Source organism: Zingiber officinale, chromosome 4A, assembly GCF_018446385.1.
Source record: "Zingiber officinale cultivar Zhangliang chromosome 4A, Zo_v1.1, whole genome shotgun sequence".
NCBI lineage: Eukaryota > Viridiplantae > Streptophyta > Magnoliopsida > Zingiberales > Zingiberaceae > Zingiber > Zingiber officinale.
Window position 1 is genome coordinate 41088928 of NC_055992.1, and position 26672 is coordinate 41115599.

Here is a 26672-nt window from a genome sequence, read left to right on the forward strand (position 1 = left end):
GATGTTGGATCTCAACATTCTTGTAACTTGGGTAGTAATGATGTTTTACTAGATACCGCTCATTACTTATGTTTCTAAATGGGTTTAGGAGCATTGCCAATGTTACAAGAACCTATAGGGTCACACACAAAGGGCAATTAGATGGAAATTAGGTTCATATGATGAACCAAGAGGATTAGGTTCATGTAATGAACCAAATTGGATTGAGAGTAATCCTAATTAAACTAATTGAGTTGGACTCAATTTGGTTCATGTGTTAAATGAGTCTAATTAGATTTTGATTCATTGAGTCAATTTAATTCAATGGATATAGATTCATTAAATTAAATTGGTTTGAATCAAATGGTTAGATTTGATCAACCATGGGAGAGAAGAGGTCAAGTTTGACTTGACTTGAGAAGGGAAGATGAAAGGTCAAGTTTGACTTGACCAATGCCACCTCATTTGTGAGTTGGCATAGAGTGGACCAATGATGATGTTCCACATCATCAAGGATAGTACATGTGTGTGCCACCTCATGAGGGAGATCAAGAGTTGTGACTCTTGGTATTCTATGGAGTTTAAAACCCCCTCATGAAGTGGTTGGCCACATTTTATTGTGTGGGTTAAAATTTTGTGATTCATTCACTCCTTCTTCCTCCTCTCATCTTCTTCTCTCCCTCTCCTCCACCTTGGCCGAAACCTTCAAGAGTGCTAGCACACTCTAAGGTTTCTTCTCCATTTTTTTGCTCGTGTGGATACACATAGAGGGGTGTTCATTTGACACCCTTGAGATCCGGTAAATTTTGGACGAGCGGGATAAGCGAAGGGCTTCGCATCAAAGGTATAACTTCTCTACCATGTAGATCTAGTGTAGATCTAGGATTAGAAAACATGTACACAAAAATTTTAATCTTCGCACGGATCCGGTGGCATGGAACTTCGGGGTTTCCGCAACGCAAAAAGTAGTTTTTGCGGCCCGAAAGTCCCAACACGTAGATAGAGGAATCAGATAAATCAAATTCAATCCTTTCTTTGCCAATCTCCAAGGATAACTTGTGACTTTTCACATCAATGAGGGCTCCAGTTGTGGCAAGGAATGGTCTTCCAAGGATGATCGGTATCTTTGGATCCTCCTCCATATCCAGGATAATGAAATCTGTGGGAATGATACATCCATCCACTTCTACTAGCACGCCCTCCACTATTTTCATTGGATATCTACATGAATGGTCAGCTAATTGCAGTGTCATAGTAGTCAGTTTAATGTTCTAAAATTCCAAATTCTTACATAAGGAGTACGGAAGTAAGCTAACGTTGGCTCCCAAGTCGCAGAAAGCTCTCTGTATGAGTTTAGAACAAATTTTGCAAGGTATGGAAAAACTTCCTGGATCCTGAAGTTTTGGTGAAATATTTGCCATAAGTAGAGCGCTGTAATTCTCTGTTAATGCTATAGTCTCGAAATCGCCCTTTTGCCTCCTGTTAGATAAAATTCCCTTTAAAAATTTTGTGAACTTCGGCATTTGGTGCAGTGCATCTATCAGTGGCACTTCTACACAAATTTTCTTAATCTTCTTCAGGAATCGGTTGAACTCTTCATCCTTTTGGGATGTTATCAGTTTCTAAGGGAAAGGAATTGTCTGACTTTGCAGGGGAATTTTAAGAGTTCTGTCAACTTTCTTGGTGACCTCCTCTCCATCCTTGTTCTAGATCTGATTGGGGATTAGGGTAGAGGGCTCTTCCTCTGAGTCAGGTTCTTTCTAAGTAGTGATTTGGGGGTCTCCCAAAGTTCGTCCGCTCCTCAGCTTGATGCGGTTGCAGTGTTCCAGGAATTATTAAACTAATACCGACAACAAGAAAAAGGAAATGAGTCGCAGGTTGTTGGAGAAGCCTCGCAGCGTCACAGGAGCAGAGCGTAATAGAGCAGTCATAGAAGAAGTTGTTGTGAAGCTCTAGTAGAGGCCTTCTTTTATAGGAGTGCTCCGAGCACCTGGATCCCTTCCGGGCGCCTGGACCGTGACGTTGTCAGACTAATCAGGGCGCTCCTAGCTATCAGGATAGAATTTGCCTTCTGAGCACCCGAACCACCATTTTCCAGAAACTCATTTTCCTGCAAGAAAATGTTAGTCTGAGGTAAAATAAAAGTTATACTACCCTGCAATACAAAGTGTTAGCACAATTATATTCAAACAGAGTAGTAATTAGATTTTGTCTCCCCGAGACCATAATCTAGTCACGATCTAAACTTAGATTTCCGAAATGGTTCTAAGTTGGATCAACGCCTAAGTTTCCTAACTATGAATGCATCTTCACCAAGTCACTCTCCTCTAGTAACTTACCTTAACTTACCTGCTAGACATCCAGTCAGTCCGTCGACCTTTGGACTTCATGCCAGCTATCCGGTCATCCCGTTGACTTAGCTGGACTTCGTGCTAGCTATCCGGTCAGCCTATCGACCTAGCTGGGCTTCATGCCAGCTATCCGGTCGGTCCGTCGACCTAACTGGGCTTCATAGCAGCTATCCGGTTGGCCCGTTGACCTAGCTGGGCTTCGTGCCAGATATCCGATCAGCCTGTCAACTTATCTGGACTTCTCCTGCACACTCAGTCAAAATGTTAGATCACAACAAACCTAACTTAACATACTTTTTCATTTATCAAAACCTGAGTTAGACCGTTAGTGCTAACCGCACCAACACTCTTTGCCCACTGGATCGGATGGTGGTAGGCTGGTAGCGTGTATTGTCGCCCGTAGATAGTAGATACCCTGGCTGCCCACAAGACCCATTCATGGTTGTTGGTTGCTACTCGGAATACCGTTCTAGTTCCCCTGTACAAAAATTTGTACAAGCATAGAACTATCCTAGCTACCCATGTGCTCTACTGAAGTTAAATTTGAATTGCAAACGATACTTAACATTATTAATCCAAATTGTGTTGGACCCCGTGGATGTTTTGATGTGATCAACCAAGTTAGTTGGGTCCTGCTTTGTGTTTGATCCCTGTGTCTGAGTGTGCAGGAGCTTAGGAGCACAGGAAGTCGAGCAGAAGACGCAGCTAGCGAGAAGGACGGCACGGGAAGGGAGCCGACGAGCTCGGTGCGTCCGAAGGACGAGAGAGCTGCGGAAGAGTACTCCGGTGGACGAGAATAATGTGCGCAACGTTCAAGGGACGAGAAGCCGGACGGAAGCCTACTCGAGGAGAAGGTCGGAAATTGGGTTCGGATGAGCCCTATTTCGGTTGGTCAAATCACCCAAACTATCGGAGCATCGGAAGCCAACACAATGGAGCTGGAAAAGAAGCACAAGCTGGAAAACCAGCTTGAAGGCGCCTTCATGAAGCATGAAGGCGCCCTCAACATGAAGGTGCCTTAAATATTGATGAAGGCGCCTTCAACAGGTCAGTTTTGACCGTTTGCGCTACGGATAAAATTTTATCCGCTGACCGAGCTGGAGGCGCCTTGAACCTTGTTGAAGGCACCTTGGACCCTCGGGATAGACTTTCCAGAAGCTATATAAAGTCCCCTAGAGCTAGGAATTATTTATTCAACTCAGTATTAGATTTTCTAGCAACTATTGAGCTTTCTAAGTGTGTAAAAGGCTTCTCCACCTTCAGAAAAGGAGTTTTCTTACTGCGCTTTTCATCGCCTTGGATTAACAACCGTCTTGGTTGTAACCAACTTAATTTCAGGTCTTCTCTATTTCTTTTTTCTTAATTGTTTTATTTTAGTGTTGCTATTTTTGAGTTGAAAGTTTGAGGAGGGTATAATTTTTATTTACAGTCAATTCACCCCCCTCTTGCTGGCCTCTGCTGCACCTACAATTAGTATCAGAGTCAAACCACCTCAGAAGGACTAACCGCAGACTGAAGCACAACAATGAAGACGATGGCCGGAGTAAATATTCATCCTCCAAAGTTCAATGGAGATTTCGTTACATGGAAGCAAAAAATGGAGGTATTTTTTAAAACTGAATTTGATATACTTTTAATAATGAAATATGGATATGCAGCGCCGAAAGATAAAGAAGAAAACACGTGGAGCAAGAAGGAGCAAGCCGATTTTGTCGCCAACGGAAAGGCTGAGTTCCACCTGCTCAGCGTTCTGCCACCTCAGGAGGTAAATCGGATCGGAAGCTACGACTCCGCGAAAGATCTCTGGGAAAAATTCCTGGAGCTTCACGAAGGTACCTCCGAAGCGAAGCTAGCGAGGCGCGACATCCTCCGGACCCAGTTGACGAACCTCTGGATGAACCAAGGCGAGAAGGTAGAGCAACTCCAAGTGAGGATTAAAGAACTGATCATGCAATTAAGCAACCTTGAGAAGAAGTAAAGAACTGGGACTCGATCAGGTACGCGCTTAACGCCTTCCCCAGAACTCCAGAGTGGGCCTCCTTAGTAGATGCGTACTACATCTCTAAGGACTTCGAGATAAGTACTCTAAAACAATTGTTTTCTACTTTTGAACCTCAAGAATCTCGAGTTGCAGAGCCCAATGGAGTAGAGAAGACTAGTCAGAACATTGCCTTAAAGGCAAGAATAAACGGTTCTGACCCCGAAGCCTCGGTCGACGAATCCGAAACGGCACTATTGGTAAGACGCTTCAATAAATTTTTTAAATCTAATAAATTTAGATCGCAAACAAAGAGGCATCAGCAAAGAAAAAGGACGGTTCGTTGCTACAACTGCAACGAAGAAGGGCACATCAAAGATGATTGTCCGGACTTGAAGAAAAAGGGGAAAAAGAAGGAAAAGACAAAGTATAAGAAACCAGAAGCATCCAAGCACAAGAACCTGAAGGCCACTTGGTCAGATTCGTCTTCTTCCGAATCAGACGTCGAAGCCTTCTCCAGGTTAGCGATGATGGCTAACCATCTTCCCGAAGATGACTCAAGCTCCGAGATGAGCATAGATGAAGGGGGAGGAACATCAGAAGAAGAAAGTTGTAGTGAAGGGGGAGCATCACCAAGTCAGGTAAGTAAGGTGCATAATCTAACCCCTACTCAGTCATTTCTATTTATCAAGTCTCTTTCTAAAGAGTTAGATCAATTAGAAAAAGAAAATGAACATTTGAAAGTAGAGAATGCAAAATTAAACAATGAAATTGAAAAATTGAAATCTGCTGCATGTTCAAATGTTTTTCAAAAATCTAAATTAAAAATTTTTGGTAAATTAAACTGGTATATTAGAAAGCATCAAGGTCAACTTAGGAAAATTCCTAAAACTTATGTACCCCCTAGATTTTTAATTAACCCCGTAGGAAGGAATTTATACTAGATTCCAAAGTTTTTGATAAATTAGAATTATTAAAGTTAGAGCTTATAGCGAGTAAATTAAACAATAAATTTCTTTATGAAGTTTTGTCTAAGGAAGTGGTTATTGCTTTAATAACCAAAAGACCTAGTGCCTCGCCACAACCTGGAAGCCGAAATATCGAAATAAAATGTTTAATCCACTTTCTGGTAAAAGCATTAAAAGTTAAAAATTAAATAATACTTTGAAAGTCTTTCAAACTTTTTCTTGAAAACTCTAAAAAACTTCATTTTTTAAATTTTTATAAAAAAAATTATTTAAAAAATTCAGGTTCCTTAGAATTTTTTTTTAAAAAAAATCATTTTTACCTAGAATATTTACTTAGAAGTTCTTTCTGAAAATTCTAAAAATTCATTTTTAACTTAGAAATTTTTCTGAAAAATTCAGTTTACTTGAAATCTTCAAAAAATTTAGTTTACCCCGTTTTTGTTGTGATCAAAGAGGGAGAAATAAATACAAGTTTAGGGGGAGTTAGGAATATTTAAGAATTTCAAAATTCTTTTAGTATTGTAAATTTTTATTGTAATTTTTATGCTTAAACTGTTAGTTAGTAATTTCTTTAAAATTACTATTTGTTTTTATACCCTAACTTGAACTTGGGTCAGGTCCTGCTTTGTTTTTGATCCCGATGTCTGAGTGTGCAGGAGCTTAGGAGCACAGGAAGTCGAGCGGAAGACGCAGCTAGCGAGAAGGACAGCACGGGAAGGGGGTCGACGGGCTCGGTGCGTCTGAAGGATGAGAGAGCTGCGGAAGAGTACTTCGATGGACGAGAAGAACGTGCGCGACGTTCGAGGGATGAGAAGCCGGACGAAAGCCTGCTCGAGGAGAATGTCAGAAATTGGGTTCGGGTGAGCCCTATTTCGGTTGGCCGAATCACCCAAACTATCGGAGCATCGGAAGCCAACGCAATGGAGCTGGAAAAGAAGCACAAGCTGGAAAACCAGCTTGAAGGCGCCTTCATGAAGCATGAAGGCGCCCTCAACATGAAGGCGCCTTAAAGCTTGATGAAGGCGCCTTCAACAGGTTAGTTTTGACCGTTGGTGCTGCGGATTAAATTTTATCAGCTCGGTGCCTTGAACCTTGTTGGAGGCGCCTTGGACCCTCGGGATAGACTTTCCAGGAGCTATATAAAGGCCCCTGGAGATAGGAATTATTTATTTAACTCAGTATTATATTTCCTAGCAACTGTTGAGCTTTCTAAGAGTGTAAAAGGCTTCTCCGCCTTCAGAGAAGGAGTTTTCTTATTGCGCTTTTCATCGCTTTGGATTAACAACCGTCTTGGTTGTAGCCAAATTAATTTCGGGTCTTCTTTATTTCTTATTTCTTAATTGTTTTATTTTAGTGTTGCTATTTTTGAGTTGAAAGTTTGAGGAGGGTATAATTTTTATTTGCAGGCAATTCACCCCCCTCTTGTCGGCCTCCGTTGCACCTACAAATTGTCCTTCAGAAGTTAAACTTGGATTGGAAACGATACTTAATATTTTTACTCCTAGTTTAATCGATGTGTTCTTCATAAGTTAAACCATACTACAGAAGTTAATTAAATATCTATTTTAAATATCGACTTCCAGGTTAAACATGACGAGGCACTAGGCCTTCTTGGGTATGAGATCATCCACCACTTCCTAAACAAAGCCTTTAAAAGAAATCGGATATTTAACTTCTTATAGTAAACTAGGTTTAACTACAGAGACCTTAATAGAAGCACAATATCGAAACATGAAATTGAAACACAAAATCGATAACAAAAACGATAGCCTAAAGTCGATAGCCTCTTGTGTTTGGTTTTCAAGATCTATACAAACAAGATGAACTAGTTATGATGCGGAAATAAATAACTAGTTATACCTTTTTGTAGCTTATAGACCTCTTGATCTTCTATTGTATTCCTCTCCTTCTCTTGGGCGTCGTGTGGGCGACGATCTACCAAGATGAAATCCACCCAAGCTTTCTCCTCCTCCAAGACTCACGTGCTACCAAGGGATGCCAAAATAGGAAACTTCCTTTCTCTTCTTCTTCTCTTCCAAATAGCCGGCCACCAAGGAAAAGGAACTTCTTGATGTGTCGCCGACCTTGAGAGAAAGAAGCAAGGAGCAAGGGAAGAAGCAAGGTCCGGCCACACAAGGATCAAGAGAGGAGACTAAGGTTATCTCTCTATGAAGGCTCCCTCTCCCTCTCTTTTATAATCCTTGCTCAAGGCAAAAAAGGAAAGTTTTAAAACAAAATTAAAACTTCCTTTTAATCCTTGCTAATGACTAAAAAGGAAAGTTTTAAAATAAAAAATTAAAATTTCCTCTTAAACAATACATGACCGGCCACACAAAAGCAAAAGAGGAAAGATTTAAAACAATTAAAATCTCTCTCTTTTTAAATTTCCTATTGTATATGGCAATTAAGGAAAGTTTTAAAAATTAATCTCTCCCTTTTAACTTTTAAAACATGTAGACATCTAAAAAAAAGAAAGATTAAAATTAAAACTTCTCTTTTAAATCATGGTTACAAAAAAGGAAAGTTTTATCAAAATTAAAATCTCTCTTTTAAACATTATAGACAACTATAAATAAGGAAAGATTTTAACAAAATTAAAATCTCTCTTTAATCCTTTGTAGAAAGCTATAAAAGGAAATATTTTAAAAATTTAAAACTCACCTTTAAAACCATGTGGATGTCTATAAAAGAAAATTTTAAAAATAAAATTTCTCTTTTAAATTCCTTCATGAATGGTTATAAAAGGAAAGATTTTATCAAAAAATTTATTTTTAATAAAATCTCCTTTTCTCTTCTTATCATGGTCGACCCCATGCTTGGTCATCAAGCATGACTTGGCCGATCCTAGTCTTGGGCTCCAAGCTTGGCTTGGCAGGCCCCTTGCTTGGGCTCCAAGCAATGATGTGGTCGGCCCATAAGCTTGGGTAAGAAGCTGGGCTTTGGATAGATATAAGACTTTATAAATAAGATGTTACAATAGGGATCAAGAGGAGGAATTGGTTTTGGTCTCCCAATAAGCTTGAGCTTCCCTTGTTCGCCCCGAACACCCAACTCAAATTCATCAATAATAACTTATATCACTAAAGAGTTATTATCGCACTACCGCACCAATCCCATATTACAATATGGGCTCCTTTTATCATGAATGCGCTAATCTCCCTGTGTTTAAGATATCGAATGTTCATTAATTAAATGAGTTACTGACAACTCACTTAATCAATATTTAGCTCCAAGAGTAGTACCACTCAACCTTATTGTCATGTCGGACTAAATCCACCTGTAGGGTTTACATGACAATCCTTATGAGCTCTCAAGGGGACATCACCAACCTAGATCACAAGGACACAGTTTCATTCTATAATCAATAACACACCATATAAATAATATCATTTCCCAACTTATCAGGCCTATTGATTTAACAAACTAAATCTCACCCTTTGATAAATTAAAGAAATAAATATTAAGTAAACGTGCTTGTTATTATATCATGATTAAGAGTATGCACTTCCATAATAACAGAGGTCTTGTTCTTTTTTACAGTTAGTATAAAAAGAACGACGTCAAATGATCCTGCTCAATACACTGAGAGTGTACTAATGTAATTTTATAGTCAAGATAAACTAATACCAAATTACACTACAACCATTCCAATGGTTTGTCCCATTCCATCTTGGTTGTGAGCAACTATTTATAATTTATAAGGAACTGATAACATGATCTTTTGTGTGACACCACACACCATGTTATCTTCAATATAAATTAAATGAATAACTACATTTAACATAAATGTAGACATTTGGCCAATGTGATTCTTATTTCATAATAAATGTTTACAAAAAGCTAGGCTTTTAGTATATATCCTAACAATCTCCAACTTATACTAAAAGACTTTGCTGCCATAAATTCTGCCATACATCTTATTCTCATCCCCTCAACATGCCGATCAAAAGCTCTCGCCGGAAGGGCCTTAGTGAAAGGATCTGCCAGGTTATCTTCTGATGCAATCTTGGTGATAATAACTGTTGGTCCCTTTGGAGGCCGGCAAGAGGGGAGGGGTGAATTGCCCTATAAAATAAAACTCGAACCTTTCTCGGATTTCAACTATATCATAAACACTTGTAATAAAAAGTAGAGACTAAGTAAAGAAATCATACACCAGAGATTTACTTGGTTTGCAATCAGAGGATTGCAAATCCAAGGAAAGTAAGCGCACTATGATCTCCTCTGGGCGGAGAAGCCTCTTTACAACGTTGACAGCATAAATGAAAAGAACACAACTGAAAGCGCAGAAAGAATTGATTACAAGTGAGTTATTCTGAATGTGCAGACCAGTACTATATTTATAGTACTGGTCCGGGCGCCTGGAAGGAGTTCCGGGCACCCTGGAGGGGATAAAATTCTATCCCTAACGATCAGATCGCGTTTGACGCGATCCTGGTCAAAATCCAGCTCCGGGCGCCCCGGACTGCTCCGGGCAACCCGGAGCCCAAAGTCAACAACGTTGACTTTTTCGCCTCCGGTTCAGCTCGTCTCGGTCCGGGTCTTGTTCGCTCCGGCTTCGCTAGCTTGGGTGATCTCGGCCATCCGAAATAGGGCTCACCCGAACCCAAATTCTGGCCTTCTCCTCGAGCAGCCTTCCTTCCCGGTTTTTCGTCCCTCGAACGCCGCGCATGTTCTTCTAGTCCACCGGTGTACTCTTTCGCAGTCACCTCGTCCCTCGGACGCACCGAGCCCGTCGGCTCTCTCTCCGTGCCGTCCTTCTCGCTAGCCGCGTCTTCCGCTCGACCTCCTGTGTTCCTAAGCTCCTGCACACTTAGACACAAGGGTTAAACAAACGCAGAACCTAACTTTGCTTGTTTGATCACATCAAAACACCTTGGGGTTCCAACAATCTCCCCCTTTTTGATGTGAGCAACCCAAGTTAAGTTAGGGTAAACATATGTAATAAAAACAATTTATATTCAAATAAGTCCAAATATTTTTCAAATGAAAAATTATATTACCTTCCCCTAGACTTAACATACTTCTCCCCCTTTGATCACATAAAAATTGGGGTTATTAACAAGTCTAAGGTTAATTCAAAAAAAACTTTGAGTGAAAAAAAATATCTAAGTAAAGACACTCTTCAGAATAAGTGTTAAAAAAAAAATTTCTTTCGAGAAAAATTTAAGTAAAAACATTTTTCACATAAAAACAGTCATAAGTGAAAATTTTCACATAAAAACATTTTTCGAAACTTATCTCAACATTCCCAAAAAAAAAATTCTAAAAAAAATTCTAAGTTAATATTCATAAGAAACAATTCTAAGTCAATTTTAAGAAAAATTATAAGGCAATATTATCATAAAAAATTCTAAAAAAAATTTCTAAGTCAATTTTCATAAAAATTTCTAAGATAATAAAAAATTTCTAAGTAAAATTTTTAAATATTTTCTAACACAAATTGAATAACTCTTTTAAAGCATTAAGTAATTTAAATTAATGCTTTTTCAGTTAGTCAATTAAACTTTTCATTTCGATACTTGGCTTCCAGGTCGTGGCGAGGCACTAGGCCTTCTTGGCTATTGGAGCAACAACCACTTCCTTAGACAAAGCCTCATAAAGAAATTAGTTGTTTAATTTCCTTGCTGAAAATGCTTAGTCTGATTTTAATTTTAAATTAAACAGGTTTCTGGAACCCAGTAGAGGTTCCTACCTACAGGATTAACCAAGTATTTCCTAGGTACATAGATTTTTGATATATTTCTAATTTGACTTTGATGAAATCTATAATACCAATTTAAACCTCTATAATTTCTAAAAGTAGAAATATTTGAGCCATTAGATTTTTTCAATATTTTTATTTCTTCTTTTAGTTTTTCATTTTCAATTTTCAATTTTTCAAAATCCTCTATAAGACATGATTTTTCCAAAATTCTTTTTGTTTCTAGAATTTCATTTTCTAATTTGATATTTTTATTTTCTAATTCATACATGGATTTAGCCATTGCCTTAATACCAAAATAAAGTTCATCAGGGGGTAAGAGGCATACCTCACTTACCATATCAGACTTAAAGCCTAAATCTCCCCCTGCTTCGCTACTTCCATCTGAGGTCGCTCCCCCTTCATCGATGCTGGGTTTTGATGTACTTTGTCCTTCGTAGCTTGCCATCAGTGCAATCCCAGCATATTCTTGAATCTTGGACTCAGATGAGGAAGTGTCGTCCCAAGTGGCTTTTAGGTTCTTGTGTTTCTTGGGTGTCTTCATTTTGTCCTTCTTTAGTTCTGGGCAATCCTCTCTTAAGTGTCCTTCCTTTTGACACTGGTAGCAGCGCACTTTTCTTCTATTTCTTGGATTCTTTTTATTCTGCATTTCTTTAAATTTATTAGCTCTAAAAATTTTTTTAAAATTTCTTACCATATATGCTTCTTGGTCTTCTTCGGAGTCTGACTCGGGTTCATCCTTCTTGGTTGCGTTCAGCGCCATTATCTGACTTGAGTCTTTTGTTGTAGCTGCACACCTGGCTTCATGTAACTCAAGAGTAGAAAACAACTCTTCTAAAGTACTTACCTCCAGGTCTTTTGAAATATAGTAGGCGTCGACGATTGATGTCCACTCCGGAGTTCTGGGAAATGCGTTGAGTGCGTAGCGTATGCTGTCCCGATTTGTTACCGTTTCTTCGAGATTCTCGAGATCAGTAATCAGTTCTTTTACCTTTGCGTGTAGATTGGCTACCTTCTCACCTTTTTCCAGACGAATGTTCAACAACTTATTCCGGAGGATGTCTCTTCTTGCGAGCTTCGCTTCAGACGTGCCTTCATGGAGTTCCAGGAACTTCTCCCAGAGTTCTTTAGCAGATGAATAGCTTCCGATGCGGTTGACCTCTTGAGGTGGTAACACACTCAGCAGGTGATATTCTACACGGCTATTTGCTACAGATTCACTCTGCTCCTTCTTTGTCCAATTGCTCTCTTCTTTTTCTTTTCCATCTTGATTCATCGGAGCTAAAAAACCATACTTCATTATAAACCGAATTTCGAAATCAATTCTTAGGAATACCTCCATACGACGCTTCCAGTCTGCGAAGTTTCCCTCGAATTTTGGTGGGACGATGCTTGGTCCAGCCATCTTGTTGCTTCGATCGGCGGTTAGTCCTCCTGAAGCGTCTTGCTCTGATACCACTTGTTGGTCCCTTTGGAGGTCGGCAAGAGGGGAGGGGTGAATTGCCCTACAAAATAAAACTCGAACCTTTCTCGGATTTCAACTATATCATAAACACTTGTAATAAAAAGTAGAGACTAAGTAAAGAAATCATACACCAGAGATTTACTTGGTTTGCAATCAGAGGATTGCAAATCCAAGGAAAGTAAGCGCACTATGATCTCCTCTGGGCGGAGAAGCCTCTTTACAACGTTGACAGCATAAATGAAAAGAACACAAGTGAAAGCGCAGAAAGAATTGATTACAAGTGAGTTATTCTGAATGTGCAGACCAGTACTATATTTATAGTACTGGTCCGGGCTCCTGGAAGGAGTTCCGGGTGCCCTGGAGGGGATAAAATTCTATCCCCAACGATCAGATCGCATTTGACGCGATCCTGGTCAAAATCCAGCTCCGGGCGCCCCGGAGGGCTCCGGGCGCCCCGGACTGCTCCAGGCGCCCCGGAGCCCAAAGTCAACAACATTGGCTTTTTCGCCTCCGGTTCAGCTCGTCTCGGTCCGGGTCTTGTTCGCTCCGGCTCCGCTAGCTTGGGTGATCTCAGCCATCCGGAATAGGGCTCACCCGAACCCAAATTCCGGCCTTCTCCTCGAGCAGCCTTCCTTCTCGGTTTCTCGCCCCTCGAACGCTGCGCACGTTCTTCTCGTCCACCGGTGTACTCTTCCGCGGTCACCTCGTCCCTCGGATGCACCGAGCCCGTCGGCTCTCTCTCCGTGCCGTCCTTCTCGCTAGCCGCGTCTTCCGCTCGACATCCTGTGTTCCTAAGCTCCTGCACACTTAGACACAAGGGTTAAACAAACGCAGGACCTAACTTAGCTTGTTTGATCACATCAAAACACCTTGGGGTTCCAACAACAACTTCTCCTCGTTTCATGATGTCTCGTATCAGGTGATACTTGCGCTCTATGTATTTACTTGCCTTATGGGCTCGTGGTTCCTTCGAGTTTGCTACTGCACCACTATTATCACAATAAACTGTGATAATCTTGGGCAAACCAGGAATCACATCCAAGTCCATCAAGAAGTTTCTGAGTCATACTACTTCTTTGATTGCCTTAGAGGCTGCCACATACTTAGCTTCCATGGTGGAGTCTGAAACGTATTTCTTCTTAACACTCCTCCATGTTATGGCTCCACCTCCCAAAGTAAACACATACCCCAAGGTCGACTTACTATTGTCCCTGTCTGATTGGAAATCAGAGTCAGTGTAACACATGGGGAGAAAATCATCTGCCTGGTAAACCAGCATATAATCTCTAGTCCTTCTCAGGTACTTTAATATATGCTTTATAGCAGTACAATGCCCCTGTCCTAGGTTACTTTGATATCTTCTAACCATGCCCACGACAAAACAGATATTTGGTCTCGTACATAGCATTGCATACATTAGGCTTCCTACAGCCGAAGCATAAGGTACTGCCTTCATGTCCTCTATCTCCTTTGATATTTTTGAACACATCTCTTTAGATAAAGGTACTCCTTGCAGAAAAGATAGAAATCCTTTCTTGGAGTTTTGCATGCTAAAATGAGCTAGGATAGTGTCGATGTATGAAGCTTGGGATAAGCACAATATTCTTTTCTTATGATCCCTTATTACTTTGATCCCAAGAATATACCTACATTCTCCCAAGTCCTTTATAGAAAACTGCTTGGACAACCATACCCTTATGTCTGACAATACTTTGACATTATTGCTAATGAGCAAAATATCATCTACGTATAGTACAAGAAATACCACCACGTTTCCGTCACTCTTTTTGTATACACAAGACTCATCCGGACACTAAATGAATCCATAAGACTGGATTACTTCATTAAATCGGATGTTCCAAGATCTTGAAGCTTGCTTCAGTCTATAAATGGACCATTTGAGCTTACAAACAAGATGCTCTTTGCCCTTTATAATGAACCCCTCTGGTTGCTTCATATGGATGTTTTCTTCAAGACTTCCGTTAAGGAAAGCTATCTTGACATCCATTTGCCAAATCTTATAATCATATGAGCAGCAATAGATAAAAAAATCCGGATAGACTTAAGCATGGCTACCGGCGAAAAGGTTTCCTCATAATCGATTCCCTCTTTCTGAGTATACCCTTTTGCAACAAGCCTTGCTTTGAAGGTTTCCACCTTCCCGTCTGTCCCTCTTTTTCTTTTGTAGACCCATTTATATCCAATAGCTTTTACACAATTTGGTGGCTCTACAAGCTCCCAGACCTGATTAGAATACATAGATTCTATTTCAGAGTTCATTGTACTTTGCTAAGATACTGCATCTTTATCTTGGAGTGTCTCATCATATGTCCGGGGATCAGGTTCATGTTCACCAGGGATCAAGTCCGAAGACTCTCCCAAAAATATGAATATATCAGGTTGCCTAACAACCCTCCCACTACGACGAGGCACTACTTGTAATTGTGCATCATTTGTGACACGTGTTGCAGTTTCTTGTGGTATCTCATCTTGTACTGTTGGTACTAAAATGGACGTGTCTACTCTTATTTCTTCAAGAATAATTTTACTCATGGGCTTGTGGTTCATTACATAGTCCTCTTCTAAAAATCGTGCATTGATGCTAACAATGACATTCTGATCTTTAGGATTATAAAATAAACCACCTTTCGTTCCTTTAGGATATCCCACAAACAAGCAAACTTCTATTCGTGATTCCAACTTATCAGTGTCTCCCTTCAGCACATGTGCTGGACTACCCCAAATCCGAATATGCTTCAGACTAGGCTTACGCCCATTCCACAATTCTATGGGAGTAGAGGGTACTGACTTAGAAGATACTATGTTTAGAATGTATACTGTCGCTTCTAGAGCATATCCTCAAAACGAATTTGGTAATTCTGAATAACTCATCATTGATTTAACAATTTCCATAAGAGTCATATTCCTTCGTTCTACGACACTATTCTGTTGAGATGTACCAGGTGCAGACAGTTGGGATTGAATCTCGGCCTCTGATAAGTAACTCCTAAACTCTCCTAAGAGGTACTCTCCACCACGATCAGACCGTAGTGTCTTGATACTTTTACCATGACGTTTCTCCACATCATCCTTGTACTCTTTGAACTTATCAAAGCACTCAAACTTGTGGTGCATCAAGTAAATGTACCTGTATCTCGAATATTCATCTATAAAAGAGATAAAATATTCGAAACCACCTCTTGCCTGGATAGTAATAGGTCCACACAAATCAAATGAACCAATTCTAACACATCTTTGGTTCTATACCCCTTAGCCTTAAAAGGCCTCTTGGTCATTTTTCCTTCCAAACAAGACTCGCAGGTTGGAAAGTTTTCTACCACCAATGAACCCAAAAGTCCATCGGTTATTAACCTTTGAATCCTACTCAAGTTAATATGAACTAGCCTTAGATGCCAAAGATATATTTGGTTCATTTCCGAAGGTTGCTTTCTCTTATTAGAATTAGAAGATGTGTTATTAATTTTCATTTATTGCATCATGAGAGTTATTAGATTTAGAGTATATAAATTGCCAATCAACGTACTAGAATAGATAACTTCCCTATTTTTTTTGATAACAACTTTGTTATCAAAAGAAACAGAATATCCATCTTTGAATAGTTTAAAAACTGAAATCAAATTCTTTCTAAAACTTAGTACGCAAAGATAATTTCTTAAAATCAATATTTTATTCCTATCAAAAGATAAATAAATATCTCCCACTACAACAGCCACCACTTTCGTAGCATTGCCCATGTAGACGGTGATTTCCCCTTCATATAATCGTCGGGCTTCCTGGAACCCCTGCAATGAATTACAGACATGATCAGTGGCTCCCGTATCTACACACCAGGTACCGGTAGATAACACCACTAAACATGTTTCAACAACTAATGAATAAGATACACTTTTATTGTTCTCATTTTTTAGAGGACAACCCACCTTAGTGTCCAAGTTTTATTTCCAATCATTATAATTGGGACTAGTAAGTCTATTCTCTAATATAACAACAGGAGGTTTGAAGGTCATTTGAAATCCTAACAATCACAAAATATTTGGTCAATACTTTAGAATTTAAAATAATATTGATTCCTCAAACAATATCATTTAAATTCACTAACACCTCAAACACCATGAATTTTGTATGTCACGTTAGTGTGGACGTATATAAAATCAAACATTTGTAAGAGGAGGGTTTTACCCATTAACTATCTTGTCAGCCTAACTTTATGACAAATAAAATTACCTCAAATACCGTGAATTTTGTATGTCACGTTAGTGTGGACATATACAAATTCAAACATTTGTAAGAGGGGATTTTACCCATTAATTTTATTATCTTGTCAACCTATCTTTATGACAAATTAATAGTTGGTTTTCCTTCGGTCACACAAATAATAGCAGTGACTCCGATGGGGAGGATACTATTAAATGCGCATAAGTGTATACTATTACTTGATACTAAGTCCATTAAATAGGATTGTGCCCCTTCAGTTGGAGAAGATCGTATGCTCCTAAATAATTTCCTATAATCATCCATTAAGGAAGTTTGATCTAATGATCCGCAAACAAACTCATCCGTTGTAGAGGAAGGCACTAAGAGCCAATACGCAAGTTTGAATGCATCACTTACAAGCCAGTAATCGAGACCATGGAATTTAATTAAATTCCTCTCCCACTTAGTTATTTAGAACGAGGAATTTTAGCATGCAAACAAGCACACAAAACGCAAGCACACACAACATAAAAGGCAATAACTAAGAAAAATAATTTTTCAACTATTATGGCCTCATCCAATGTTGTCCTCCATATGCCACCAGCCCTAGTAGTCGTCAAACCTAGCCGCCAGCCCTAGGGCTCATGTCGTCACGTCCATCGAGCTTCCTGTTTCGCTGCGCATCTGGTCCTCAAATAGCACCACGCCTCGCAAGGATACGATCCGCGATAAAAATAAAATTTTACATATATCGATTCTATATTCCACAAAGGAATGTAGATAAAGTCTAGATCGAACAAAATATAAAATCCTAAAACTAATACAGGTCCTGCTGTATTTAATAAATACAATCATGCACACACATAAAATACCCTCGACATGTCCGAAGGTCCAATCACACATAATCACAATAGACCATAATAGTTGGAGTCTGCAACCATAAAGTTAATCTATTTGCACATCCTACTATTTTCATGCCTAAAATATGTATGACATATGCATAATTAAACTAAAACCAAACACACAGAGGTTGAAACCTAGCCCTGATACCAGTTGTTGGTTGCTGCTCGGAATACCATTCTAGTTCCCCTGTACAAAAATTTGTACAAGCATAGAACTATCCTAGCAACCCATGTGCTCTACTAAAGTTAAATTTGGATTGCAAACGATGCTTGACATTATTAATCCAAATTGTCCTTCAGAAGTTAAACTTGGATTGGAAACGATACTTAACATTTTTACTCCAAGTCTAATCGATGTGTTCTTCATAAGTTAAACCATACTACAGAATTTAATTAAATATCTATTTCAAATATCGACTTCCAGGTTAAACATGACGAGGCACTAGGCCTTCTTGGGTATGGGATCATCCACCACTTCCTAGACAAAGCTTTTCAAAGAAATCGGATATTTAACTTCTTATAGTAAACTGGGTTTAACTACAGAGACCTCAATAGAAACACAATATCGAAACATGAAATCGAAACACAAAATCGATAACAAAAATGATAGCCTAAAATCAATAGCCTCTTGTGTTTGGTTTTTCAAGATCTATACAAACAAGATGAACTAGTTATGATGCAAAAACAAATAACTAGTTATACCTTTTTGTAGCTTATAGACCTCTTGATTTTTTATTGTATTCCTCTCCTTCTCTTGGATGTCGTGTGGGCGACGATCTACCAAGATGAAATCCACCCAAGATTTCTTCTCCTCCAAGACTCACGTGCCACCAAGCGATGCCAAAATAGGAAACTTCCTTTCTCTTCTTCTTCTCTTCCAAATAGCCGGCCACCAAGGAAAAGGAACTTCTTGATGTGCCGCTGGCCTTGAGAGAAAGAAACAAGGAGCAAGGGAAGAAGCAAGGTCCGGCCACACAAGGATCAAGAGAGGAGACTAAGGTTATCTCTCTATGAAGGCTCCCTCTCCCTCTCTTTTATAATTCTTGCTCAAGGCAAAAAGGGAAAGTTTTAAAACAAAATTAAAACTTCCTTTTAATCCTTGCTAATGACTAAAAAGGAAAGTTTTAAAACAAAAAATTAAAATTTCCTCTTAAACAATACATGGCCGGCCACACAAAAGCAAAAGAGGAAAGATTTAAAACAATTAAAATCTCTCTCTTTTTAAATTTCCTATTGTACATGACAATAAAGGAAAGTTTTAAAAATTAATTTCTCTCTTTTAAAACATGTAGACATCTACAAAAAAAAGGAAAGATTAAAATTAAAACTTCTCATTTAAATCATGGTTACAAAAAATAAAAGTTTTATCAAAATTAAAATCTCTCTTTTAAACATTATAGAAAACTACAAATAAGGAAAGATTTTAACAAAATTAAAATCTCTCTTTAATCCTTTATAGAAAGCTATAAAAGGAAAGATTTTAAAAATTTAAAACTCACTTTTAAAACCATGTGGATGTCTATAAAAGAAAATTTTAAAAATATAATTTCTCTTTTAAATCCCTTCATGAATGACTATAAAAGGAAAGATTTTATCAAAAAATTTATTTTTAATAAAATCTCCTTTTCTCTTCTTATCATGGTCGGCCCCATGCTTGGTCATCAAGCATGGCTTGGCCGACCCTAGTCTTGGGCTCCAAGATTGGCTTGGCCGACCCCTTGCTTGGGCTCCAAACAAGGATGTGGCCAGCCCATAAGCTTGGGTAAGAAGCTGGGCTTTGGGTAGATATAAGGCTTTATAAATAAGAGGCTACAACAGGGACCGAGAGGAGGAATTGGTTTTGGTCTCCCGATGGGCTTGAGCTTCCCGTGTTCGCCCCGAACACCCAACTCAAGTTCATTAATAATAACTCATACCACTAAAGAGTTATTATTGCACTACCGCATCAATCCCATATTACAATATGGGCTCCTTCTTATCATGAATGCGCTAATCTCCCTATGTTTAAGATCTCGAATGTCCATTAATTAAATGAGTTACTAACAACTCACTTAATCAATATTTAGCTCCAAGAGTAGTACCACTCAACCTTATTGTCATGCCGGACTAAGTCCACCTGCAAGGTTTACATGATAATCCTTATGAGCTCCTCAAGGAGACATCACCAACCTAGATCACTAAGACACAGTTTCATTCTATAATTAACAACACACCATATAAATAATATCATTTCCCAACTTATCGGGCCTATTGATTTAACAAACTAAATCTCACCCTTTGATAAATTAAAGAAATAAATATTAAATATACGTGCTTGTTATTATATCATGATTAAGAGTACGCACTTCCATAATAACAGAGGTCCTATTTTTTTTACAGTCAGTATAAAAAGAACAACATCAAATGGTCCTGCTCAATACACTCAGAGTGTACTAGTATAATTTTATAGTCAAGATAAACTAATACCAAATTACACTACAACCATTCCAATGATTTGTTCCATTCCAGCTTGGTTGTGAGCAACTATTTATAATTTATAAGGACCTGATAACATGATCTTCTGTGTGACACCACACACCATGTTATCTTCAATATAAATTAAATGAACAACTACATTTAACATAAATGTAGACATTTGACCAATGTGATTCTTATTTCATAATAAATATTTATAAAAAGTCAGGCTTTTAGTATACATCCTAATAGTGGTAGCATGATGTTGCGTGCAGTCAGGATTTTGTTATATGTTGGTTATATACTTGTTATGTGCTGAGCTTATGCAAGTGGTTTTGGATGTACGATATGTACTCCCAATTTGTTGGTTATACTTGGTTAAGCAAGTTAGTGTAGTGTTATGTTATTGGTTATGCTTCTAGTTAGCAGGTGATTATGTTGGGGCATTTACGTTAGTTAGTAAGTACTTTATCTGAGACTGCATTCTTTGATCTCCTGTCAATATACTATTCATGCACTATCTTTTTTCTATCCACTGAGTGTTTTACTCACTGCCCTTTACTTTCCTTTTGCCTTTCAGGTTAGAAGATAGAGGAGGTGTTGTGTCGCTCAAAGGTCCTGGCTGCCAATCCTACTTGAGTTGGATTTCTGTTTCAGTTGTTCGAGTTGTTTTATTCTTTTGTTCCGCTTCCACTATATATGTTCTCTTTACTTTGTCGAATCGATGAAGTTTTATTAAAATGGTAACTGTTTTGGTTAGTTTAACATGATTAAATGTTCATACATACATACATGCATCATCTTTAATGTATTTATTGATTTTATATCGCATTGCAGTTTGTGTGGACTTGAATTTGTTTGATATCGATTATTCCTATATTGCCACTAGGATTTGAAGGATAAGTATACACTCGGGGCATGACAAAATTCATTTACCATCAGTGCAAACCTATAATAATGTGATTTTAGCCGCTAATAGCTTCTCGTCATACTTCCAGTAGGCCAATGTTTATTATAGTAATTAGTTATACGTTTCCAAAAACTTGATTATTCTGGTCATTACCAATGACTGCGTCAGCATTGCTAGTTGTCCATTACTTCGCAAGGACCACGTCTTCATCGAGAGACCAAAATCATCATTTTGAATCATCTTTCTCTGATTCAACTTCACGCTCTTCTTGTCATGAGTGTGGTGGCCACTGAGTTGCTGGAATAGATGATGGTGTTAAAGGTTCTTTGTTGCTGATAGATGGGCTCATAGTAGCCCTTCTTGATTCATCGAAAGCATGACTGATAGTTGAGGAGAAAATATGTAAGGTAGAGAAGACATCCCAAATTGGTTGTCCATGGCAGATAATTTAGGGTGGATACATATCAAATGGAGTTGGGGTGACGTTATTAGAATTCGTCAAAAAATTTTGAGAACTTTAGAAATTTAGATAATTTGGAGGAAATTGTGGAACATATGAAATATTTTGAAAATCTGGAGGGTATTTGTTGGTGCAGCGGAAGCCGGCAAGAGGGGGGTGAATTGCTGAAAACAAAAATTAACTATACCCTCCTCGTTCTTTCAACTCAGTTAGTGCAATAGTTAACAAAATAATAAATCAATAAAATAAACTCAGGAATTAACCTGGTTACAACCAAGGAGGTTGTTAATCCAGGGCAGTAGAAGCGCACTAAAAGAAACTCTCCTTTGCTGAAGGCGGAGAAACCTTTTACACTTTCAAAAGCTCAGAACTATTGCTAGGAAACACTACAGATTGAATGCTTGAGTTGTTATTGAATTCCTAGCTCCAGGGGCCTTTATATAGGTCCTGGAAATTCTATCCCGAGGCTCCAAGGCGCCTCCAACGAGGGTCCAAGGCGCCTCCATGGGAGTCAGCGGATAAAACTTTATCCGCGCGCAGAACGGTCACTTTGACTGGTTGAAGGCGCTTCCAATCAGCCTGAAGGCGCCTCCAGCCTGGCTGAAGGCACCTTCAACCTGGTTGAAGGCGCCTTCAAGCTGGAGGCGCCTCCAAGCTGGCAGCTCAGCTCCTTTGACTTCGTTTCCAGCTTGTTGCGACTTCGGATGCTCCGATCTTTTGGGTGATTGTGGCCAACCGAAATAGGGCTCACCCGAACCCAATTTCCGGCCTTCCTCGAGCAGCCTTCCGTCCCGGCTTAACGTCCCTCGAACGTCGCGCACGCTCTTCACGCCCACCGGAGTACTTTTCCGCAGCTCTCTCGTCCTTCGGACGCACCGAGCCCGTCGGCTCCCTTCCTGTGCCGTCCTTCTCGCTAGCTGCGTCTTCCGCTCAACTTCCTGTGTTCCTAAGCTCCTGCACACTCAGACACAGGGATTAAATACAACGTAGGACCTAACCAACTTGGTTGATCACATCAAAACTACTACGGGGTCCAACAGTATTGAATGTGAGAGAAAAAAAATGAGGATATTAAACATTTGGAGAAATACGAGGATTTTGAGAAGATGAATTTTCTTCCGTATTTGAAGGATTCAAAAGATTTGTAAAAGAAATATTAAAATTTCGATATATCTCGAATATAGATATAGAATAAAAGGAAGAAAGAAGAAGAAAAGAGTGAAGAGAATGATAAGATGAGTGAAAAAAAAAATAAGAGATTGGAGATATATTTATAGATTTTTTTAATTAAATATTTACTCAATTTTTAGTCGTTGAGTTGCAATGGCTAAAAATTAACTCAACGGTAAACAAGTAACAGTTGTTCAACGGTTAACAAGTTATTTTTTATTAAAAAAATAATAAAAAAATAAAAAGAGTGATTCTGTAAACACGGAGCCACTCTTTCATAGAAGGGAATGGGAGGGAGTTCCTTCCCATGGCCACGTCATAGCTTCGTAATGGAAAAAAGTTTTCATTATGGGCGCTCTTAGGATTTGTTGTATACTTTATAACTCAAAATTTATATTTAAAAATAGATTACGCTGAAGTTGTTAATTTACAACTCCATAGGAGTTCTTGTTTGTCAAAGAAGTGGGACATATCACTAGTCTTGAAGGTTCAAATGAGAACAAACTACTGTTTGATTATGAATCTAAAGTAGTTTAGAACCATATTATAATGGTCCTAAACTACTTATTGGGATATTAAAATATTTTATAATTTTATAAAAGCCAAGGAACACAAAGAGGTGGTTGATTTTGAATCTATATTAGTTTAGAATCAAATAGTAGTTTTAGCAAAAATTATTTTATGGTCCTAGACTGTTCTATATTAGGAAATGAATGCATTCTTTGACCTCGCAAGATCCTTGGAACACAAAGGAATGTTTAAGTATGATTATAGAGAGGTTGAGGATCACACATTAGTTCTGGTCAAATATGCTACATGGTTCATTGCTCTAGATTCATAAATGAATTCATTTTACAACATCATAGGATCTCTAAAATGCAAAAGGTGTTTGTTTGTGCTCTAGAGCAGTCTAGAACCATATAACATTTTTACCTAAAATTTTAGATTAATAGATAATGCATAGGAGTGATTGAATGCTATATGATCTTAAACATTAGGCGTGAGTAAAAATTTAATAAAATCGAATTGAATTTAAAAATTCAATCCAGATAATTTAGTTTTTATTTTTTTTTAATTCAGTTTAATTTTTGATTAATTTTATTCAGTTTTAGTTTTAAAATTTAAAATTGAATAAGTATATTAATTTAATTATTCAACCCCTACTAAACACTTTGATTAGGAGATGATGACAAAATTTTAATTTAGAATTCCTATGTGGGGCTAAATTTGACCACTTCATGTTAAGTAAAAGACATAGTCAATTCTAAACATCCAATCCTATCAACATACATGTTGCTAATTGCGTCTTACAAAAAAACAATAATTATGACCAAATCCGCACCTTTAACACCTTTTTATAATTATATTTTATATCGAGATAATATAAATATTTCTCTATCAAACAATTGTCCAACTGAGGCTTCCTACTTATTCTAAGTTGTTTGTCGATATCCTACACACTTACAAACTTTATTTTGAATACCAGTCAATTCAAGTTTGGCTCATCCCCATAACTCAAATTAAATTGACCTTAACTTTGTGGTACATTTTTGACATACAAGATTGCATTACACTTCAGTTTAACCAATTGAAACAAATTAAATACTTTTGGTGACAGGAGACACTTCTAAAAGAGCTCCCGCCACTCGATCCTTCACATCGGTTTCTTTTATATTTAACACGGGAAAAATATTACACAAATTTCGATTATATTCTTATGCCTCAACGGACGGGGTTTAAAATGGACTTATATAAGCTTCGCCCTCAGATCCTTCCTCAGTATTTTGCCAGTTGGCGCCTTCGGAATGGCGTCCACGAAGAACACCTTTCCTATCCTCTTGTAGAAGATCACCTAATTATTTTGTAATTAGGTGTTAATTGCAGAAGTATTAAGATGTTTTAATTTAACGATGAAGTAATTAAATACTAAATTATTTACCTGCTTTGCGACGTATTGCTTAAGCTCGTCCTCCGTGATTTGAGATCCATTAGACCGGACGACGAAAGCAACTGGAATTTCTCCGGCCGCTTCATCCTTCATCCTGCAGTTAATCTATAAGCGCCCGAGGCATAGTCTCAAGGGAAATTAGACGATCTGGGACTAAGATTTTCGCTTACGGTACGACGGCAGCGTCGGTGACGTTTGGGTGAGCGACGAGCAAGGCCTCCAGCTCCGCGGGGGCGACCTGAAAGCCCTTGTACTTGATGAGTTCCTTCAACCGGTCGACGATGAAAATTTCGTCGTCGTCGTCGACGAAACCGATGTCGCCGGTGTGCAGCCAACCTTCCTTGTCGATCGTGTTCCTCGTTGCTTCAGGATCGTTCAGGTACCCTGTTAATAATTAACATCCAAACACGGTATCGAGTTACCCTACTCTGTTTGAAGCTTGAATGCAGAAAAAGACAAACGTTTGAAAACAGTGTCTGAACTACTGGAACTTTAATGAAATCGAAGCGCGTGTGAATTCTCTTGGCCAAATTTTAATATTTTCTTCTAGTTTTAGTTGAATTATGTAGATTTGGTAGACTTACCTTTCATGATCTGTTCTCCTCTGATGCAGATTTCACCGCGCTGGTTCCTGGCGAGCGCGACGCCGGTGTCCGGATCGACGATCTTGAGCTCGGCGTTCCGCACCACCGTGCCGCAGGCGCCGGACTTCACTGGAAATGGCTCCTTGGCGAAGGCCAGGCACATGGACAGCACCGGCCCCGCTTCCGTCATCCCGTAGCCCTGTTCGTAATTAAATTGGGGCGTAGTTTATTCGATTAGAAAATCGAAGGATCTACTTATGATTAAGGACGGAGATCGATGTGTTATTTACCTGACCCAAGGTAGCATTGGGCAGCTTGGCCATGAACTTGTCCTCGAGCTCCTTGCCCATTGGGGCGGCGCCGGACTTGACGATGCGGATCGACGACAGGTCGTAGGCGTCCATCAGCGAGCTCTTGACGAACTCCAGCACGATGGGCGGAACGAAGGGGGTCACCGTGACGCGGAAGCGCTGCACCAACTCCAGCACGGCGGAGATCTCGAACTTGCGCACCAGGAGGATGGCGGCGCCGGCGCGGAGCCCGCAGAGCAGGACCGAGTTCAGCGCGTAGATGTGGAAGAGAGGCAGCACGCAGAGGAGCACGTCGTCGGAGTGGAAGTATAGGTTCGGGTTCTCTCCGTCCACCTGCTGCGCCACGCTCGTGATCAGGCTCCGGTGCGTCAGCATCACCCCCTTCGGCAGTCCCGTCGTGCCCGACGAGTACGGAAGCGCAACAACGTCATCGGGGTCGATTTCTTCCTCCTCCTCCTCTGTTTTCTCCTCTTCTTCCAGCAACTCCGAGAATCGACGGCAGCCCTCCGGAAGAGGATCGTCGACGCAGACGACCACAACTCCCCGCTCCCGCGCGAAATCCCGCACCTTGTCGACGTAGCACGACTCGGTGACGATTAGCCTCGTGCCGGAGGCTACAGCCTGTTTGTGAATCTCCGCCGGCGTATAAAACGGGTTGGCAGTTGTAGCCACCGCGCCGCGTCGGGAGGCACCGAGGAAGGCGAGGACGAACTCCGGCGAGTTACGGAGCAGGATCATGATCACCTGCCCCCGGCCGACCCCGAACCTGCGCAGCCCAGCCGCGGCGCGCCTGGACGCGAGGTCCACCTCAGTGTAGCTCATGACGGCGCCGTTGGAGCCGTCGATGAGGCAGGGGCGGTCGCCGAACTCCGCCAGCCGCTCGAAGCAGAATTCATGCAGCGGCCGGCGATTGTCGATGTGAATATCCGGTAGCTTTGACCGGAAAATTGTCTCCTCCAACAGCGGACCCATGCCGATAAGGAAAGTGACGACCTAAGAGAAAAGTGCGTCGGCTCGAGGCTCGCTCTCTTCCCTGAAGAAACCACCGAGGGGAAGGAAGGTACATATACTGGTGGTGGTCGTTCCGGAGTTGGTGAGGGCACCGATGTAATTTTGAGACTCTCTTTAGGCAAAAGAGGAAGAGAAATAGGCGATATGGGGTTGGTGAAAGAAGTGGTTGCGTAGTCAACGGTCAAAAACGATGACCATTAAACCATCGAGCGTATCAGAACACGCCATGTAAGCATCTCACCAACCACGAAGCGATCTCCAC

The 26672-nt window shown here is 39.8% G+C and overlaps 1 protein-coding gene across 1 annotated transcript; it reads right to left on the reverse strand.

Annotated features, from left to right (window-relative positions):
• Positions 1-24036: 24036 nt before the first annotated feature.
• LOC121969848 (4-coumarate--CoA ligase 3-like) lies at positions 24037-26451 on the reverse strand. The gene is made up of 5 exons (XM_042520125.1): positions 25379-26451; positions 25089-25287; positions 24675-24888; positions 24496-24598; positions 24037-24408 (listed from the first exon to the last, which is right to left on the reverse strand). The coding sequence occupies exons 1-5, from the start codon at positions 26369-26371 to the stop codon at positions 24304-24306; spliced, it is 1614 nt and encodes a 537-aa protein (XP_042376059.1). The 5' UTR covers positions 26372-26451; the 3' UTR covers positions 24037-24303.
• Positions 26452-26672: the final 221 nt, after the last annotated feature.

Coding starts and splice junctions, on each gene's coding strand:
- LOC121969848 (XM_042520125.1), bottom strand. CDS start 26,371: ATGGGTCCGCTGTTGGAGGAGACAATTTTCCGGTCAAAGCTACCGGAT. Junction 25,288..25,378: donor CCAATGCTACCTTGGGTCAG/GTAAATAACACA, acceptor AATTACGAACAG/GGCTACGGGATGACGGAAGC. Junction 24,409..24,495: donor AGCAATACGTCGCAAAGCAG/GTAAATAATTTA, acceptor CAAAATAATTAG/GTGATCTTCTACAAGAGGAT.